General features: G+C 45.1%; 1 protein-coding gene across 1 annotated transcript in view; it reads right to left on the bottom strand.

Moving 5' to 3' along the window:
- Positions 1–21,521, bottom strand: part of cdh23 (cadherin-related 23) — a 704,187-nt gene that overhangs the window by 400,212 nt on the left and 282,454 nt on the right. The window contains exon 12 of the mRNA XM_041176120.1: positions 11,365–11,523. Within this exon, the coding sequence (XP_041032054.1) occupies positions 11,365–11,523 (159 nt within the window). The remainder of the gene's footprint in view (positions 1–11,364; positions 11,524–21,521) is intronic.

The following is a 21,521-nucleotide window of genomic DNA, read 5'->3' as shown; positions in this document are numbered from 1 at the left end:
ACATTTTAATTGGCCCCCAAATATGCTTTAAGCCCAATGATGCCCATGAGCCCAGAGCTATATTCCTCTGCCCTGGCTAGTAGAGGTTAATAACAATTTTAATTTTTGTGTTGTCTCACTCGTAAAGAACCTATAAAGAACTTTAAAAGGGGATTAAACACAAATGTTAGCAATGCTGACAGTCTACCATTTACAAAGAGACAGGAATATTATACCAAATAAAGCACAATACACCCAAAAATTCTGCTGCCCTAATCTGTAACTTGCACCAAGTTGTGCACTCTCACCCAATACCCTGTGTGCTCACTGACCTACAATAGCTCCTGGCACAGCAGTGCCGTGATTTTAAACTAATCATGCTTGCTTTCAAATCTTTCTGTGGCCTCATCCCTCCCTATTTCTGTAAACTACTGAAATTCTATAACCCTCTGGGATCTCTGTACTCTGCCAATTCTGGACTTTTTGCGATTTGTGAGTTTCGTTGTTCCACTGTTGGCAGCCCTAAGCTCTGGAATTCCCTGCCTAAAACCTCTCCCTCTCTTCTCCTTTCAGATGCTCCTTATAATCTACGGCCAGAATTTTCCTCTCCCGTTTGCAGCGGGCGGGATCAGAAAATATCAGGAGATCGCGTAAATCGGTTTCACGTTGTTGTGAAACCAGTCTGCAATCGCTCGCTCCGCCCGTCAACTTACTTTGGCAACCTAATTTCAATACTTTAGCATCTCAGTGTAAACCCTGCTTGCTGGAATCATCCCGCCCGCCCCCCCCCACCACCTGCGCTGGATTATCCGGGCACGTTGGTGTGATTGCGTGCTGATGTGTTTCACAACTGAACAGAAACGCTGCGCTTTGCTTAGGGCTTCGAGGTTTGTTTGCCTACCTTGCTTCGGACAGCACTTGCAGTCATCAGTGCCAGGATTTGCAGCAGGCAGCACCACAGCACTTATAGGGGGGAGCTCACAGGCAGGTCTCCACCTACCAGGCCAGTGGTCTGGCAGGGGCGGCCTTTCAACAGCGGCAGGGTCTAGGGCTTTCTTGGGGAAGGGGAATATCCCAGGGTGTGTGTGTGTGAGGGGCACATGTTGATCTGTGCAAGTGGCCTCAAGATGGTGAGGGCTGAGGAGGCAGCCTCCAGAGGAGATGAGGCCGGATGGAGATGTGAGGGTGTGTGTGAGAGAGTGAGTGGTGATGTCCCTTGAGCTGGTAATGAGTGAGATGCCAGTGAATGTCCGATGGGCTTCAGTGTGTGAGGTTAGAGTGATGAGATGGTTGCCTTACCCTGGCAGCACGGCTGAGAACATTCACCCTCTTTCTGCACTGGATGGCCAAACTCTTCTGTGCAGCGTTGGCACTGACCACCACTGTCACCGCCTCCCAAGCCAGAGCCGGTGAGATTGCCGGACCTCCTGCGGCCTGAACGAGGGTGGAGGACATCACGATGGGTTTCCAAAAGGCATCCCAGTGATGGGTCACTGAAATCTTCTTGGCTTTCAGGGCCATGTCTTCACTGGAGCAGCCCTGGGCTGCAAGCATCGAGAACTGTGTGGGCGGCTGCAGGTTAGATATGGCTCCCGGCGTGAGGTAACAGCGTGGTGGGTGATTCAGAGGCCAATCGCCGGTGATACACCGTGTTTCCTGTGGCTGCATAATTAATGAGGTGGGAAGCGGATGATATGACTCAAAAATCCGCCCTTCCGGCCGGCCGGCAAAACAGCACTTTTCATGCCCTCCATCGTACTTAGTACAATTGAGGGGCAAGTTTCACCTCACCTCTTTGACCAGGCTTTTGGGCACCTATCCGAATATCTCTTTATGTGGCTCGGTGTCAAAGAGCTGTCTGATTACATTTCTGTGAAATTGCTTGGGCCATTTTACCACATTCAGGGGTGCAATGTGGATCCAAGTTGTTGCTGCTGCTGAAGTCCAGTAACTTCACGTGTTTCTTTAAGGCCATTATGTTCAACTGTTACGCCTCCCTTGCCAGGGCAATGGGAGGCGACCTGTTCCCACGCAGATTTTCAAGAAAATTAGAGACCGGATGGACCTATTCTTTGAAAATGTGACGCTGAAACTTACATGCAGTAGTGACCCCTGAAATGAAGCATATGGATCGCAAAGATAATGATAAATAAATTACTAATTAGCAATGTGAGGGTTTGTTGCAGGTGACATCTTAGTCTTAAGCTTCTGACTGTCAAGCCTAGCCTCAGTCAATACAGCTCAGAAGCAACAGCCAGTTGGTATTCAACTTTTCTGATAACCATCTCCACTTTGCAGATGCATAAACATGATACAGAAAGGAGCGTGCAATCTGTCACTTCAGGTAAAACAGATAAGTGTCCGCCTCCGATTACACTGACCATATTCTGTCCATTTAAACACCTACTCCCTGTATCAGTTTTCATCATCCTTTGATATAACGAGCACCAGATGGTAATGGCACAAGATGCCATCAAAAGAGCCATCCGCTAAATTATTCCACACTAATCTTTTGCATCTGTAATGCCTTCAGTGTGCATTGCAATGATGTAGGAGCGCAGTTCCAGTGGAGTGGACGCTCATCTCTGCAGCTGACTGCCTGAGCCTCAGAGGATGTCCTCAAAACCTCTATCCCTCTGTGCAACATCAGAAACGCTTTTTTGGACTTTTTCTCTGATTGGCGTTTCTAACAGTCCAGCCAGGAATTCCAGGAGGAATTCCAATCCCTCACACTCCCTTGGCCCCACTGGGCAGGACTGGGGTTTTCATATAACAACTAGCAAAAGATCGGAGGGTGAAATTTTGCCTCAGTCGATGGCAATGTCAGAACAGTTGCCAATACTGCAATGAAACTGAACATTTGATGCTGCGCATAAGAAGCAGCCCAACAAATTTCTACCCCTAGAAGGGGTGATGAGGCAAAATATCTCTGCTCAAAGTCCACGGGAATCTGGAACTCCAGGCTTGACAGGGCAGTGAGTGGAAGCTTGTGATGGAAGCTCCCTCGATAAGGTCAAAGGCCAGCTGGGCGGGTGCTTGTGGGTGAGGAACTTGAAGAGTCATGGAGAAAAACTGGGAATGTGGGACGAAGCACCAGTGCCCCTTCAATGAACAGGCACAGCTAAGATGGGCTGAATGGCCTCCTCCTGTGGTGGAAATTTCTCTATTTCCACAGATGGGATCTCTTAAGGAAATTGGCCAATCCACAACTTGTAATAAAACCTCGTCTCACATTGTTTCGAACCATCTATTTCAGCTGCATATTCTCAACCTGTTGAACTTCACTGCCGTGTAGGGCAGGGGTGGGGGACTCACAGCCTGTGGGCCTTTGTTCAATTTCATCCAGCCAGCAACAAGATTTCTAAAAATATAGACCTATGACAGTAGGGCCTTAAAAACGGCATTTATCATCATCGTTACAAATTTGTTTTGGAAAACAGTGTCAGCTAAATTACTATAATAATATTTAACAACATAATATTCAAACTCAGCCATTGCACTAAAATAGCGGATGAGTTGAACGTTTTTTCATTCTCTCTTTTAAAAAATAAAATAAATTAAGTTCACAGAATCTCACAGTGCAGAAGAGGCCCTTCGGCCCATCGAGTCTGCACGCGTGGCCCACGATTGATTTTGTCTGTGGTGTGCAGGACCCGTGATATGTAAGAGTTTCCCTGCCCCTGGTGCAAAAGTATCAGGTAATTATAGTTCTTAAACTGCAAGAATCAGAAAATAAATTAAACATGGAACAATGTTTTCAAGAAGCACTAAAGTGAATCCAAACAGAATTTGTCTTTTGCAAAACAAATCCCAGCCTCATGATTCTATCCTTCCAAGATATTGATTTAAAATACTTCTTTAATGAATATTCTCCACCAATACATCTTGAAAGAAGATTTTGTTCCAGGGATTAGAACATAATATTTCATTAAGACAGAGAGAATGAAAGCACGGAAGTTCAACATAGTAAATCCAATTATAAAGGTGCCCCTTCAGTGCTGAGGGATTCTATGGATACAGAGACAGAGAAGGATGCGAAAGACGTGATGGAGAGACAAAATCGGCCATAGTCAGCATACGTGTGGAACAGGTCTGAGAGGTTATAAGGGCTATAAGGTGTTTACTGAAAAAATTAAAATATTGTAGCGTATAACTCAAGGCCAGAAGAAACTGCAGGGGATATTGTGGGAAATAAAATTCGATGTCAGTAACTGTGAAGTGGCAGCATTTTAGTGAGATTAACACAGGAACCGATGTCTGCTGGTTGGCGAGTCTAAAACAAGTGAACGTAGTTTAAAAAAGAGAGATAGGCCTTTCCGGTGTAAAGACAAAAAAACACTTCTTCACATTAAGGGTGGGGTAAGTACGGAACTCTCTTCTGAAAATGGCGATTGATGCTAAATCAATTGTGAATTTTAAACCTGAGGTGGATATATTTTTGGCTGCCAAAGTTATTAAGGGATGTGGGGCAAAGGAGGACGTATGGAGTTAGGTCAAACATTAGCCATGGTATCAATGAATGAATCATTGAAGACGTGAGGGGTGAAGTGGCTTCCGCCTATTCCTACGAGTAGTAATTATACTTGGGATGGGGGATATCTGAGGGCTGTGCAAGGACTGGAGGATTGAGAGGTTACGGGTGACAATACCTGACGGACGTAAGGGCATGAAAAACTGAGTAGAGTTTTGTGGCAAGAGGGCTGAAATAGCCAAGTTGAAATATAATGTTGAATCTACATGAAGGCACAATTGAAGCACTGTGTAAAGTTTTGCGTTGCAGGCCATAGGAAGGGTCTTTAAGGGTTGGTGGGGCTGCAGAGATAAAAACAAAGAACTGAGGATGCTGGAAATCCAAAACAAAAACAGAAACAGAAATACCTGGAAAAACTCAGCAGGTCTGGCAGCATTGGCGGAGAAGAGCACAGATGACATTTCAGGTCCTCATGACCCTTCCACAGAACTAAGTGAAAATAGGAAAGGGGTGAAATATAAGCTGGTATCACCAGGGGCTACAGTATAGAATCACCAGCACACTGCCTGGTAAAAACGAAACACAAATACAAGGAAAGCCTTGGAAAATTAGCTTTATTTTCAATGTACAGAGCATTCTAAAGGGGAACTTGATGAATGTTTTAACATTGAGGGAAATTGGACAGAGTAGACGAAACAGAATGTTTCCAGCGATCGAGAATTTGAGAACAGGGAGACATAGGTACAAGACAAAATGTGAGAGATTGAGGACAAAAAGCAGGAGGAAACTATTTTACACAGATTTATTGATTGAGGCAGAGACCATGCCAATGTTGAAAAATAGGTAAAAGAGGTGGCTAAAGGATAGTGACAATAAAATTGCATAGGAATACTCAGGACTAGGACTTCGTTTCAAGTGGAGGGTAACCACCGACACTGACTTATCGGACCAAACATCCTTTTTGTAAGTTCTGTGGTAATTCTACAAACACGCATTAAATACGAAGGATGGAATATTCTATCTCAGTATAGAGGCTTGTGAACCTGTAGAATTGTCTCCCGCCAAAGACTGTGGAGGCCAAGTCACTGAGTATATTTAAGAAGGAAATCGATAGGTTTCTAGACTTTAAAGGTAACAAGGGGTATGGGGAGAGAGCGGGACCAAGGCGTTGAGATAGAGGATCTGCCATGATCATACTGAATGGCGGGGCAGGCTTGAGGGGCCGAGTGACCTACTGCCGCTTCTATTTTTGTGTTTTCTATAACTTCAGCCAATGCTTCAAGTATTAAGTAACCGCTTGGAGGTAGCTTACTGTCCTTTTTTTTTTCCTGCTGGCTGCTTGTGTTTAAAATCTGAAGAAAGAACATTATTGCTGTTAATGGCTGAGCAATTAGATTTTCGAGCATCTGTTTCAAGTAATTATACCTGCCAAATGTAGCCATCTTGTGTGCAATTTCTAATTCAAAACCATCTGTTCATAAAATAATCACAACTGAAAATAATTCTGCTTCTCTATCTTATCCACAAAACAAAAGCAAATAAAACTATATGGCTATGAGGGTTATGTGAGAGCACTTCTTAATGTAAATTTTAAATTTCACTTTTGTAACAATAAATAAAGAATAATGGATTCCTGGGGGTGATAAGGAGGCAATGAGTGTTCAAAAGAGACCTCAACTCTTGAGAGTGAAGTTGAAAGAATTTAGAATTATCATTTAAAGATGCAAATGGAGTTACAGTTTACAAATGAGCCTCTGTTATCTATTCTAAGTAATAATCTGCATTGTTTTCAATGGATGTGCTCAGTTGCATACTGCTAGAAGTGGATAGGCCAACTGCTAGTGCACACAAAGTCAATGAAACACACTGTTACAAATAAGCTGGCCAAACATGGGGATGCACCTTGAGGGTAGCGGATAAAAATAAAGAACACATTCACTTTTACCTGCTCGGAAAAGACTTGTATTTATATAGCACCTTTCACAACCTCAATGTCCTAAGCAGCCAATCAAGTATTTTAGAAATGTAAACACTGTTGGAATGTAATAAACCAACTAATGTTGTCATGGAACACAATTATAAGACCAGATTTGTTTGCAGATTTTGGGCAACCAACCAAAAGCAAATGAATGCCTTGGAGAGACTTTACAGAAATGAGAGCAAGAATGGTCTAGAAACAGATTCAGACTATATTTGAATCGGTAACAAGGTTAAAAGGGAGCAAAATAAAATGAAAATAATGGGTATGGAGAATATAAAGTAAGTTCTCCTCCAGATTGGACCCAACTTTTATAATTGCAAAGAATGTATGTCTTAGCCCACTCCGCTATCCGGAGAGATCTTGGGGGTGGTTGCACGGAACAGGTGGCATTGAAACAAGATGACTGCTATGGACAATCGCCTATGGTGAATACCACCCACGTTGTTTTATTTTATATTTGGTCATGGACATCACTGGCTAGGCCAGCATTTATTGCCCTCCCTAACTGCCCTTGATCCCTAAAAGGGCATTAGTGAACCATCATTAGACTTTATAATTCCAGATTTTCATTGAATTCAAATTCGGGATTCAAACTTGGGTCTCTGGGTCACTAGACCAGCGACAGTACCACCATGTCATCGCCTCCCACTTACTCTGGTGTTTATAACATTGGGGTCCATTTTGATTTTTGAGCGGCCCCTTGCCATTCTGAGGCTTGAGTATCATTTGCATCAGCAGGCTGCCCAAAAAACCCCTCGGCAGCGCTCAGCAAATCAGAGGGGATGGTGGGATGACGATCGCAGGGTGATTATAGGGGCAACAGTGACCCAAATTATTATTCTGGGCTACCTGGGAGCGTTCACGCTACTCTGGGGCCTGTAGAAGTGAGACTCAGTTTTAGAGCCCTTTTCTCTTCCAGCATCCATGGAACTGGTCGAAATCTGCACCGCGCAGGTTCTTACCAGTTTCTAGCTAATAGGACCACAACCCTCCACGATCTGCCACAAATGAGCCCACTGGTGTTTTTACACCACAGGATCCTGATTCCCACATTAAAAGGGGCCAATGCTTCAATGAAGCAAGTGTGAGGAAACCCTTGTGGCATGATTCTTTTGAAATGGAACCTGACACATCACTTCTGTGAATGAGGACAGTAAAGCTATTACTTGATTCCCACGTTTAGCTGTGCATATACTGATGCCGGAGGTCACTGTCCAATTTTCTCCTTAAATTACGGTTAGCTCTGATAGAGAAACAGTTATTCCTACCACCAACTCTGGGCCACTAATCCAGGTCAATAAGGCATACTATGGGCAAGCTGCCAGCGACTTGCAATGATACAGCAGCTTATCAGGTCTCTCTGAAATGACTCAAATGAGTCATCATGTAATTCAATAACTGTCATCATTCCCTCCTGAATGGGGGCCGGCGGTAATGGAAGTGATGCACCCGGCTCCATTCCAAAAAGGACTGGCTACAAAGTTTCCCTCACACTTGCCTCATTGAAGCACTGGCTCCTCGGGCATGAAATCATCAGTGGGCTCATTCACAGCAGCTTATGGAGGGTTGTGGTCGTATTGGCTAGAAACTGTTAAGAGTTGTCACTGGACTAGTAATCTAGAGACCCAGGTTCGAATCCCACTACAGCAGATGGTGGAATTTGAATTCAATAAATATCTGGGATTAAAAGTCTAATGATGACCATGAAATCATTGCCAATTGTCGGAAAAACCCATCACTTATGCCCTTTAGGGAAGGAAATCTGCTGTCCTTACCTGGTCTGGTCTACAAGTGACCCAGACCCACAGCAATGTGGTTGACTCTTAACCGCCCCCTGAAATGGCCTAACAAGCCACTCAGTTGTATCAAACTGCTAAAAACAAATCAATAAGGAAGGAAACCAGATGGGCTACCCGGCATCAACCAGAAACGACAACAGCAAACTCAGCCTAGTTGACCCTGCAAAGTCCTCCTGACTAACAGCTGGGGGCTAGAGCCAAAATTGGGAGAGCTGTCTCACAAATTAGTCAAGCAACAGCCCAACATAGTCATCCTCACTCAATCATACCTTACAGGTCATGTCCCAGACACCACCATCACCATCCCTGGGAATGTCCTATCCCACTGGCAGGACAGACCCAGCAGAGGTGGCGGCACAGTGGTATACAGTTGGGAGGGAGTTGCCCTGGGAGTCCTCAACATCGACTTCGGACCCCACGAAGTCTCTTGACATCAGGTCAAACATGGGCAAGGAAACCTCCTGCTGGTTACCACGTACCGCCCTCCTTCAGCTGATGAATCTGTGCTCCTCCATGTTGAACACCACGTGGAGGAAGCACCGAGGGTGGCAAGGGCACAGAATATACTCTGGGTGGGGAACTTCAATGTCCATCACCAAGAATGGCTCAGTAGCACCAGTACAGACCGAGCTGGCTGAGTCCTAAAGGCTATAGCTGCTAGACTGGGTCTGCGGCAGCTGGTGAGGGAACCAACAAGAGGGAAAAACATACTTGACCTCATCCTCACCAACCTGCCTGCCGCAGATGCATCTGTCCATGACAGTATCGGTAGGAGTGACCACCGCACAGTCCCTGTGGAGACAAAGTCCTGTCTTCACATTGAGGATACCCTCCATCATGTGCTCCAGAACTTGCGGTATCCCTAGCCAAATTGTCCCAGTACAGCTACAACACTGGCATCTACCTGGCTATGTGGAAAATGACCCAGGTATGTCTTGTACAAAAAAAAGCAGAACAAATCCAACACGGCCAATTAGCACCCCATCAGTCTACTCTCCATCATCAGTAAAGTAATGGAGGGGGTCATCAACAGTGCTATCAAACGGCACTTGCCTCACAATAATCTGCTCACTGGCGCACAGTTTGGGTTCCACCAGGGTCACTCAGCTCCTGACCTCATTACAGTCTTGGTTCAAACATGGACAAAAGAACTGAACTCCCAAGGTGAGGTGAGAGTGACTACCATTGACATCAAGGCTGCATTTGACTTAGTGTGGTATCAAGGAGCCCCAGCTAAACTGGACTCAAAGGGAATCAGGGCAAACTCTCCCCGCTGGTTGGAGTCATACCTAGCACAAAGGAAGATGGTTATGGTCAACCATCTCACTTCCAGGACATCACTGCATGAGTTCCTCAGAGTAGTGTCCTTGGCTCACCATCTTCAGCTGCTTCATCAATGTGTATGGTCCCCCATACATAAGACACAGGTCAGGAGTGTGATGGAATACTCCCCACTTGCCTGGATGAGTGCAACTCCAACAACACTTGAGAAGCTTGGCGCCGTCCAGGAAAAAGCAGCCCACTCGATGAGCACCCCAACCACAAACATTCACTCCCTCCATCACTGATGCACAGTAGCAGCATTGTGTACCATCTATAAGATGCACTGCAGGAACCTACCAAGGCTCCTTAGGCAGCACCTTCCAAACCCATGTCCACTACCATCCAGCAGGACAAAGGCAGCAGGCACATGGGAACACCACCACCTGGAAGTTCCCCTCGAAGTCACACACCATCCTCACTTGGAAATATATCGCCGTTCCTTCAGTGTCGCTGGGTCAAAATCCTGGAACCTCCTCCTTAACAGCACTGTGGGTGTACCTACACATGGACCTCACTGGTTCAAGAAGGCAGTTCACCCCTAGTTCCTCAAGGGCAATTAGAGGTGGGCAATAAATGCTGGCCCAGCCAGTGATGCTCACATCCCATGAATGAAACAAAAAATTCAAGCAAGCACATCAAGTTCCAGAAAACCACAATGCTCAGTTAATGTATCTGGATGGTGTTGCAACACTGGGAAAATCCTATGGCTGTGTCTTGGCACAGTAGCCTAGAGCATGTGATGTCCAACCGACACCCCAGAACAGTGCAACAGGATATAAATTTAACTTGTCATTTGAAAAACACCACCTCTGACAGAGCAGCACACCCTCAGCATTACCACTGTTCAGTCAGCCGAGATGACATGTTCCGATCCTGGAATAGTCCTGAACTCACCGCTAACAGATATCAGCTGCATCAGCAACCTTTAGACTCATATCCACTGCAGAGAATTTCTAATTCGGACACAAGCGTCCCTATCAGAAATCCAACACATACAAGCCAGCAACAGAACAACAGAAACCTCCTGAGATGGACCACAATTAGCACAATAATGTGACCTAAATTAGATTCAGTGGCAACATGACCAATTCCATAGGACGAGGTACAATTACTGCAAATCACTCTTTTTGAGGACCATCTGTAGATCCATCCAGAACACATCGTTGGAAGATTTCCCCACTTTCACATATCAAATCCTTAGCGAGCAAGAGAAATGCCTTTTACCCCACTTGTGTGTCAAATTTTAGCCTAAGCTGTGCCCTCTTATAGCTTGCAACTATTAATAACGACAAAATTTAGTAGATAATTATGAACATCTCTCAGAGGTATTCAAAAACAAAACTTTCTATATACAGCTGTGGTGTACAACATGAGCAGACACTCCAGGAAGCCAACACCTATATTAACGGCCAATCCCCAATGATCTTAGTTGATGCAGTCGATTATTGAAATAGATTGGGATGGTTCAAAGGTGGTTTTGTTCGTTTAACTTTGCTCACAGTATGCACAATTTGGTACATGTACACCAAAATCATTGATGTCTTAGTCACTTCCTGGCAAATGAGCGTGTTCACATGAATCAAACAAGGCCAGATAACCAGCAAATTTATATTCACAGCAAACTGCATATAACATTTCTTAATCATCCTGTGAAATTAGCCGGTATGACAAGAATGGCCATTGATTATTTGGAGGATAATTATACGTTAAGTAACACCAGTTTCACAATTCACTTCTGACATAAAATTATTTCTCAGCTGCCGATGAAAAAGATCAGGAAGAAATGAAGACCCGTTAATTAAGGTACTTACGATAACGCCAACAACAGAGACTCCGACAGATGCATTCTCTAACAAGCTCACGTTGTAGAGTGGCTGGCTGAATATCGGCCTGTTGTCGTTTTCGTTCACTAGGTCAATCTTGACCCAAGCAAAACCAACATGTTCGGAGGATGTCTCGTTTGCAAAAAGCTGTTTTAAAATAGAAATAAAGAGCGTGTGAGGTTGCAGAGGAGAGGCAATTAGATAATTACTTATAACACTGCAGCAGAGATTCAAAAAATCAATGAGATGCAATATTTTCAAGGACAAGAGACTGTTGCATCTTCATGAAGCTCGCATTTAGATTCAACATAGACTGCCTAGACAACAGCAAAAATCAAATAGTACCTCTCTTCCTTTAACTATCTTTTTCATTTCTGATTTCATCAGTCCTTTTCTTTCTGTTTGTGCTCCACTCTCTGCCTAACACACCAAGTTTCCAAATCTTCCTCACTCCATCTCTACCCTTCCATCTCCTTTCTCTGTACATTTCCTATTTTGTCTGTCAGCATGTCACAGTTGCTCATTGATTAAGTTTGCTGTCTTTTTCATGATTAAAGGCATGGGGTGGGGAGGGGGGGAGGTGGGGGGGGGGGGGGGGGGGTGGCGGATGTGGTTGGAAACAGACAGTAAGAAGAGGCACTTTGGGTCAATATTAAACTCCTACTCAATGGGTGGCGAAGCATCAGCGGGGGGTAGTTCAGGGAATGTGTAACTGCACCCACACTGCCATTTTTATACTGGAGGATTTTGTAAGATGCGTGTCCTGCTCGAGAGAGATGGGACATTTCCTGAAAGTATTTAAAATAGGCTCCCTCAGTCTCATGAACAGCTTGATTTAAATTCATCCGTTGCCCAGTGGGACATTCTCAAGGTCAACAGAGCTCAAATTTTGCAACAAAGTTTTACTCAACAGTTCATTTCCCATTAAAATTAGTTAATTCCAACACTCATAAAAACAAGAGGCTCTCTCTTTTTGCAGCGTTTCCCCTTAACTGAAGACAGAACTCTTGCTAAATGGTGGAATTGGCTCAGGGGGTTGAAGGGTCCACTCTTGTTCTGACCTTACCCTCTGCTATACCTGAGATTACTGAACTGAGAAGCTGTACCTGGGTCTTTCTAATCTCTGTGGTTTAAATAATGCATCGAGTGATGTGTGCGTGCAATGGGCCATTAAGAAAACTTGATTTCTTTTTCTATTCATTCACGGAATGTGGGCTTCGCTGACTAGGCCAGCATTTATTGCCCACCCCTAGTTGCCCTTGAGAAGGTGGTGGTGAGCTGCCTTCTTGAACCACTGTAGTCCCTGTGGTGTAGGTACACCCACAGTGCTGTTAGGGAGGGAGTTCCAGGATTTTGACCCAGTGACAGTGAAGGAATGGCGATATATTTCCAAGGATAGTGAGTGACTTGGAGGGGAACTTCCAGGCAGTGATGTTCCCATGCATCTGCCGTTTTTGTTCTACTAGATGGTAGTGGTCATGGGTTTGGAAGGTGCTGTCAAAGGAGCCTTGGTGAATTCTTGCAGTGCATCTTGTAGATGGTACACTCTGCTGCTACTGTGCGTTGGTGGTGGAGAGAGTGAATATTTGTAGATGTGGTGCCAATCAAGTGGGCTGCTTTGTCCTGGATGGTGCCAAGCTTCTTGAGTGTTGTGGAAGCTGCACTCATCCAGGCAAGTGGGGAGAATTCCATCGCACTCCTGACTTGTACCTTGTAGATGCTGGACAGGCTTTGTGGGGTCAAGAGGTGAGTTACTTGTCACAGGATTCCCAGTCTCTGACCTGCTCTTGTGGCCACAGTATTTATATGACTAGTCCAGTTCAGTTTCTGGTCAATGGTAACCTCCAGGATGTTGATAGTGGGGGATTCAGTGATGGTAATGCCAGTGAAGATCAGGGGGCGATGATTGGGCTCTCTCTTGTTGGTGATGGTCATTGCCTGAAACTTGTATGGTGTGAATGTTACTTATCACTTGGCAGCCCAAGCCTGGATATTGTCGAGGTCTTGCTGCATTTGCACATGGACTGCTTCCAATTAGTTTTGCCAGATTTACAGGTCAAATTATGCCAGCTTGTACAACTCACTTCAACATGGACACGGTGATAAACCCATGCCATCCCTCACATTCGGGTTAGCAAGTGAGAAGCAATTCTGAGCTGCAGCCCCACAAATTGCCTTGAGGAACCAAGACAGGAGAACATGTCATCTTCCCCTTACTTTTTAGAAAGGGACAAGAGTGGAGAAATCATTAAAATATACATTTACAGGTTACATTTTCTTTTACTCCAGTGCTACATCTTGCAACACTGAGAACTGTCAGCATGAAGCCTGCATTGTTTTCAGAATATACGGCTGTTTACATTATAGCTTCCAATTACTTACCTTGATATACGAATCTAAACTATTTGAATGTTCAGCAAATTTCCATTACCTTGGTAAATGGATAGAACTACACAGTATTTTTTTCTTAATTAAGACCCAAAGGCATGAATGTTTATGTATGAGTGTGTGAGAAACAAACATTAACAATTGCTGTACAAAATATTAAAACGTGCAGAAAGCTAATTTGGCTTGAGGCCATGAAACTTTGGAAAATAACCCACAGAGCAGGGCCACTGAACACACACTGGCGAGAGACGACGGAAGCAAAAGCAGAAAATGCTGAAAAAACTCAGCAGGTCTGGTAGCATCTGCGGAGAGTGAAACAGAGTTAAAGTCTCAGCTTGATGACCTTTCATCAGAACTGAGGGAAGTTAGACATGTTTTCAGCAGGTAAAATGGGTGGGGGGGGGGGGTGGAAGAGTGGAAAAACAACAAAAGGGGGGATGGTCAGTGATAGGTTGGAAGATGGGAGACATGAACTGACAGAAGTGTTGGTGGTGCAGAGTGAAACTGAATGGTTAAGAGACTAAAGATGTGTCTACAGCAGCTGCGAATCACAGAAGGATGGACAGCCATTTGAAAGAAAAACAAGAGCAAAAGATTCTGATGTAATGTGTAAAGGTAAGGAAACAAAATGATTGCAGTGATTACAATCTAAAATTGTTGAATTCAATGTTGAATCCAGAACGCTGTAAAATGCATTCTCTGTGCTGAAACTCCAGACAAAAACTGGTGCATTTTTTGGAGGAGGAATAAGGAGGTCAGTCACCCCCTTTCTAAGAATCTAAATTGAATAGAGGCACAAACTGACCTTAAAGGACAGATTCACTAAGCATCAGAAATACCAAAGCAGTTAACAAAGCTATCAGAAATGCAAATTATAGTAAGTCCTCATTTAATGTTGTTGTTGTGTTCTTGAAAATCACAATTTTAAATGAAACAATTTTAAGCGAATCACATTTTCCCATTCAAACCAATGTAAAAGTTGTAGATAGGTTCTGTAGGACCTTCCCCATCAGAGAGAAAACATTAAAACATCATACCCTTTAAGCTGAAAGGCTTTACCTACTAAATTCCCATATTGGTAAATGAAATAACTTTTAAATTAAACTTGAAAGTATAAAAGAATTATGGTAACTTTCTACTTACAACACTTCCCGTTCACTGCCGATCCTGCTCACCACACATCTCACTCTCTGACCCTCTTTGTGACTGTGGACTCTTCCTCTCACCTGCCCTCCCACATGCAGCCTCTCCCACTCCCATACCCACCCTCTGGCCGATTTTACCCTCCTGCCAACCCTCTCGTTACCCTCTCCTGAACCCTCGCTGCGAGTGCGAGCTCTGGAGTTGAGCGGCGAGAGCGGGGGGATGGGGGAGAAGCTTTGAGTCGCAGGGGGTACGTTCTCTTCAAGCGGGTTTGTGATCAGCTTCATTTTATTTTCGATCAGAAATCTCCCTTCCCACCTCTGTCCTGAATTAAAGCCACTAGGAGCATCTTCCACATCCATAACTCAGGCAGCGGCACAGCTAGCGAGTTTGCAATCTTGCTGGTTTTATCGCCGTGAAGTGAAGTCATGTCCCGGCCTAGTGTCCTGAACGTATTCCGGACAGCCACAGAGCAGGGAACTCAGGGGAAACCTCTTTACTCAAAGCGTGGTGAGAACCTGGAACTGACTACCACCTTGAGGTGACCAGCTTGACAGATTTTGGGGAAAGCTGTATAAATACATCAGGGAGGAACAAATAAAGAATACGCTGATTAAATAAAACAGAAAGTGCTGGAAATACTCAGGTCTGTGGAGAGAGGAACAGAGTTACTGCTTCAAGTTGAAAAATGACTTCTTCAGAATGGATATGCTGATGGAGTTGGACGAAGAGGGCACGGAGAAGGTTCATGTGCAAGTTGGGCTGAGTGGCCTGTTCCTGTGCTGTATATTCCAAGTGAATAATCTCCCTGCTGTGCAGTCTCTGGGTATTCAGCGGACAGCTCCAGTAGCTGCACCACAATTACAGTCCTACCAAAGGATTAAGTTATCAACACCCCAAGTCAACTCCTTTATAAAAAAATCTACCTTTACTCACATCATTACACTGGTTGACGAGGCAATTATAAACACATGCAAACAAGCATACTGTGCACATATGGGCTCATAATATTGGTTAATGAAGGATCCCTGTTCTCTTAGCATTCAGAGGCAATGTCTGCCTCAGATTTGTCTGTTTTATAAATAAGAATAATTAAGCTGTTCTATGTCTTAACAGCTATGTGCCATAAAGACACTTTAGATTGTTAAACTATTAAAAAAGGTGAAGGAACAATTAAGCAACACAAAGCAAAATAAGCCACAGAAGGAGAGAGCATCAACTCAAATTTGTGTGTTTGCATCAGTGGCTATTACCTAGGTAAACCTAGCAGGCATCCTGGCTACAACAAGATCCCACATAAAGCAATGGGATAAACGATCAAATGATATGCCACTGACGTGCTGATTATGAAAAAAACATTGGCTCAGGACACCTGGAAAACTCCTCCCCTTTGAATATTGCAAAGGAATCATTAATCCTTTCCTTTTGAGGAAATGGGACTTTATTTTCCTGCCTCACCTGAGGGGGCACTGCCGACTTTGAAAACAAGCTTCACAAGTCCTTGGGTTCCACCTGATTCATCATCAGGAGCGGAGCATTAACATCTTTAGCACGGAGAGGAGTAATTCACAAATAACCCATAAAGTTTCCTGATTGAATGATACCCAATCATGGGACTGATCTTGAAAACGCAGCACTTCAGATCCCAAGCTATGAACTGCTTTTCACTCGGGTACAGGTACAGCTGGAAGCAAATAGGTCAGAGGCAGCATCCACTCCAGCAGAACGCAAATTGCTTTCTGATGAGATTCCGTGCTGTGCACACGCTTCATACTGACGGCATTTTGTATAGCATCTGTCCTGGTGTAAAGGGGACAGTGTGTGTACATACTTCATACTGTGGGGCGTTGTTTGCTTGCAGCATTTTACAGCACAAAGCCATTCTGATTGGTATCCGAAGCCCATACTGGATTATTCTCTAGGTGCCTGAATTAAGTTGGGCTTTAAGATTCACACTTGAATGTCAAAATTCCTCCCAAACGGTTTCCCCTGTTATTTTGCACCCTCCGGTTGCTTTTGTTTGATGTCATCTCCATGGAAGCCAGGCACACTCTGCACAGTCTGAATTCCCCTTGCTCACCCTGCCGGGTGGCACTCCGCACCCCCCCCCCCCATGTGGAATCACCAGGGACCGATTGTGCATTCAAACGCTCCGTGGCAGAACATGCTGACACTTTGATCTTGGCTTGACATCCCTGACGATTCAAAGCCTGAACAGTTCCCTTTTCACCGAGGACGTTAGTCCCTTGACATCCCCGACTCTCAATGGGGGCAGCCAGCAGGTCCCCTGCTTCTTGCTTGAACACAGCCCAAATGAACCTACTTTAGCGTCAGCGTGCAGGCCATAGTTCCTGGCCAAGCTACACTTCCATCAAGAAAATTTATCCACAGTATAAATATATAGAAATACATTATACTGATCTTAGTTGAATTGACCATTTCCACATTCAACTCCACCCAAAATGCTTCCAGTCATTTTGCCAATATGACCTTCACCAGGGGCCCATCTCACATATTGCTTCAGCCAACCCTCCAGAACTCAATATAATAAAAGGAAAATACTGCGGATGTTGGAAATCTGAAACAAAAGCAGAAAAGGCTGGAAAAACTCAGCAGGTCTGACAGCATCTGTGGAGAGGGAAACAGAGTTTCCAGAATTCATCATCTTGCAGCTGGACCCTCCTTGTCCATTGTCACAATTTAGTTTTAATCAGTGTCGTAGGACTTAACATTTCCATGTAGTTCACTTTCTTGTTCACCCCCATAAGTTCACTTCTCAGCCACCTCCCTTCAGGGCTGAAAAGCCCAAATTTCTTCAGTCTTCCCTCTGCCACAGTCAGTGGATTCCAAGACTGTGAGCGGAATCACTCCAGATTCGCTGTAAGTGCAGTAGTGGGTGTGAAGAAAGATGGTTTGTCCTCCAGCCACATAGGCGGGTTTTCACGCCGTCACGTCTCCTTCCCACCTGACAAGTGGTCCAGTCGCTGCTGCGTGGTCTCTGATTGGACCGCTAACGCCGTTTCCTCGCCACTTCCTCCTGACAGGCGCCATATTTAAAATGCTTCTCAACGCTTGCAGCCCGGGACTGCTCCAGTGAAGACATGGCCCCAAAAGCCGGGAAGATTGCATTCCCCGATTCAGTGACGCCTCCCTGGGACGCCTTCTGGGCACCATGGAGGGGGCCATCGCAGTGTCCTCTATTCCCGCTCTAGTCACAGCGGCCCATCAGTCTCATCACTCCGGCTTTGGGGGGGCGGTGACAGTGGTGGTCAGTGCCAATGCTGCATAGAAGAGGTTGGCCACCTAGTGCAGAAAATGGATGAATAATCTTATCCGTGTCACCAGGGTAAGTCAGCCATCTCATCACTCCCAACTCACCCAGTCACAAGCCCATCACACATTCACTGACATCTCACTCATTGCCAGCTCAAGGGACGTTGACTCTCTCTCTCTCTCACACACCCTCACATCTCCATTTGCCCTCACCCCCCCCCTCCACCGGAGACTGCCACTCAAGGCTCCACCCAGCACACACGCACGCCTGACGTCCTTCTCAATAGGCCTGGCATGTGCCCTGCTCACGTCACTCTTTCCACCTGTCTTTATGCAGGACAAGATCGCGCACTATCACCGGGAGAGGTCCCAGGCTATGGGTGGAGTGCCGGACATCAAGGTCCTCGCTCCATTCGACAGGTGCGTATTCCTGTGGTGACAGTGAGGTTGGTGGCGAGCACTCACATGAGGATCCTGCACATCACCCCATCTCTCAACGCAACTCTGATTCCACTGTTGTGTGTTCAACGTAGCTGCCAAGCTGCACTCTCTCTCCTAGGCACATCTGACACATCACCCTAAGGTAACCTTGTGCCTGACCCCAGCACCAAGAGCACCTCAGACGAGGATCCCATGGGCAGCACCATTGAAGACCCATCACGGTGTTCACCCACACCCTCCACCAGCGCATTGACACACACCTCAGTGGGACCTAGATGTAGAGCAACCTCAGGGTCACAATCTGGCGAGCACACCACACAAGCTGTTCCATGGCCGGAGGACATCAGAGGTCACCGGCACTTGGAGGACTGCTGGAGTCAAGGAATCTGCTGAGTCCAAGTCAGATGATGTGTCTCTGGACTTGGTCCTCAATCAGTTGGTGGAGCTGCAAAGACAATCACGGGAACATCAGGAAGGGACGGCTGGTACACTCCTCAGATTGTAGGCAATAATGGAGGAGTCCTTCCGCCTTCAGCCCAAGGTGATAGCGCCAGCATGCCAACGCATCGAGGTAAACACGGGTAGGATGGAAGCCAACATGGCGATCTTAGCCTAGGGTATCAGTCCTGCACTGCTGCATGGGCTGAACGCCAGTTGTTCCTCTCTCCACAGATGCAGCCAGACCTGCCAAGTTTTCCCAACATTTTCTGTTTTTATGTCAGATTTCTAGCATCCGCAGTATTTTAGTTCCATCATCAACATGACCTCTTTTGACTTGTTCGCTGCTTTGCTTATGTAGTTCATATTATAGAGAATCATAGAACGATATAATAGTGGGGGGGAGGTCATTGGGCCCACCTTCCCTTTGCCAGCTCTAAGAAAAAGCTATCCGAATAGTCCCAATACCAGCTCTTACCCCACATCCCTGTCAACATTTTCCTTTGAAGTATTCATCCAATTCCCTTTTGAAAGTTACGACTGAATCTGCTTCCACCATTTTGTCAGACTGTGCATTCCTGGTCTCAACACCACATTCAGTGTAATTTCTTGCTCCTCATGCCTAATTTTTGCCAATCATTTTAAATCTGTGCCCTTTGGTTATCAACCTGTCACTGGAAACAGTTGCTCTTTACTTACTCTCTTAGAACTGTTCATAATTTTGAAAACCTCTATCAAATCTTCTATGAGCAGAACAACCCCAGCTCCTCCACACAACTGAAGACTCTCATCCCTGGCACCGCTCTATTCAATCTCCTCTCCACCCTCACCAAGGACTTGCCGTTCTACTCATCGTGTGGTGCCCAGCACTGGACACAATACTCTGGCTGAAGACTAACTAATGATTTATAAAGGTTTAGTGCAACTTCCTTGCTTTTGTACTCCTTAACTCTATTAATAAAACCAAGGATTCCATTTGCTTTTCTGTTGAATTTACTTTTTTAAACTTTATTGAAGAGATTGGAAGTGTTGACACTGAGAGGTTTATTTGCTCTTGCAAGTTCAATTTGATCCTTCACCAATGTATTTCCTGAGGCTCTTCATTCTCTTCTTCTGATATGCACTGTTTTACACACCAATGTTAACTTCAATCTGTCCTTCATCTGCCCATTGAGTATATTGACCCAGAAGGCTGCAAGGAAATACGGAGCGTATTGCTGTGAGCTGCTAACTGCGATTGTCCCAGTAACGTTTTCAATTTAAGGAGTCTTTTTATAATAGCCCAACACGTGAGAATTTAGTAGAACACGCTTACATTTTTAAAAAAATCCCAAAGTGCTTCAAGGAGGCGAGAGGGAAAGCATGGACAGGGAGGGAAAGGAGTGACGAGGAAGGGAAACCAAAAGCTTGGTTCAAAGAGTTAAATTTTCCAAGAGTCTTAAAAGGAGAGAGCAAAGCAGAGAAGTGGAGCGACTAGGGTGAGGGAAGGCCAACTGGCTGGAGGCAGGACTGCCAATATTGAGATGAAGAGAATTCCAGTCAGTACATTCAGAGTAATAACTCCCTGAGGACACTTCCTGAAGGTGTGATAACACAATCAAAGCAAGTCAGAAGTTCAACTAAATTCAATCCCATAAACTGTAGGACACAAAGGTATCAATGTAACCCTATTCCTTACATGTTTCAGGTTCTCAGTTGAGTACTTAAATGATGCAATTTACATGTACTTCAGCACCTGTAATGTAGTATTGCTAGATTGGTTTTTAATTTTAATATAATTTTAAATCAGCATTACCTTTTCCTTTAATATCCCTATCTACCACTTTCCTGTTACCTGCTGAATTTGTCTATTTTTGTTACTATATGATTGTTACATGTTTGCATGTTTTTAAACTTGATTGCTCAGTCTATGTATGAATACTTTGCTGTAAATTGCATTGCAATTCAGCCTTGGGGCCAAATAAAATCTCCTTCTGCACTTCAAACAGTCCCTCGGGATCAACAATGGCTTGATTCCACTCTGGTTCAATGGGTCCTGAGATGATTGATGTCCAATATGTGATCTGTAGACTTTGCCACATGTGGGGCAGGTGGTGCTTGAAGGGCTGGGTAGATGTGTTGTCTGGAAGTTTGAGCAATCCCTCGGTGCCTCAACCTCGCCTCTGCACGTTCCCAAAGTCTCCCGATGTGTCCAGTGCCTTCCCGAAGGAGCCTTCTCCATTTTGGTCGGCCACAAGCCAGGGACTCTGATGAGTCAATGGGGACATTTGACCTCTTCAGGGATGTTTCGAGCACATCCCTAAATAATCATTTCCACTGTCCTCCTGGGAGTCCCCTGCCATGGCTGAGTTCCAAGTAGAACAGTTGCTTCAGGAGTCTGCTGTCAGGCATGTAAATGACATGTCCATCCCAGTGGGGCTGGCAAGCTGTCTCGGGAGAGGACGCTGCTGTTGGACCATGTT

Source organism: Carcharodon carcharias, chromosome 28, assembly GCF_017639515.1.
Source record: "Carcharodon carcharias isolate sCarCar2 chromosome 28, sCarCar2.pri, whole genome shotgun sequence".
Taxonomy (NCBI): Eukaryota; Metazoa; Chordata; class Chondrichthyes; order Lamniformes; family Lamnidae; genus Carcharodon; species Carcharodon carcharias.
This window is presented reverse-complemented; position numbering and strand designations above follow the sequence as displayed.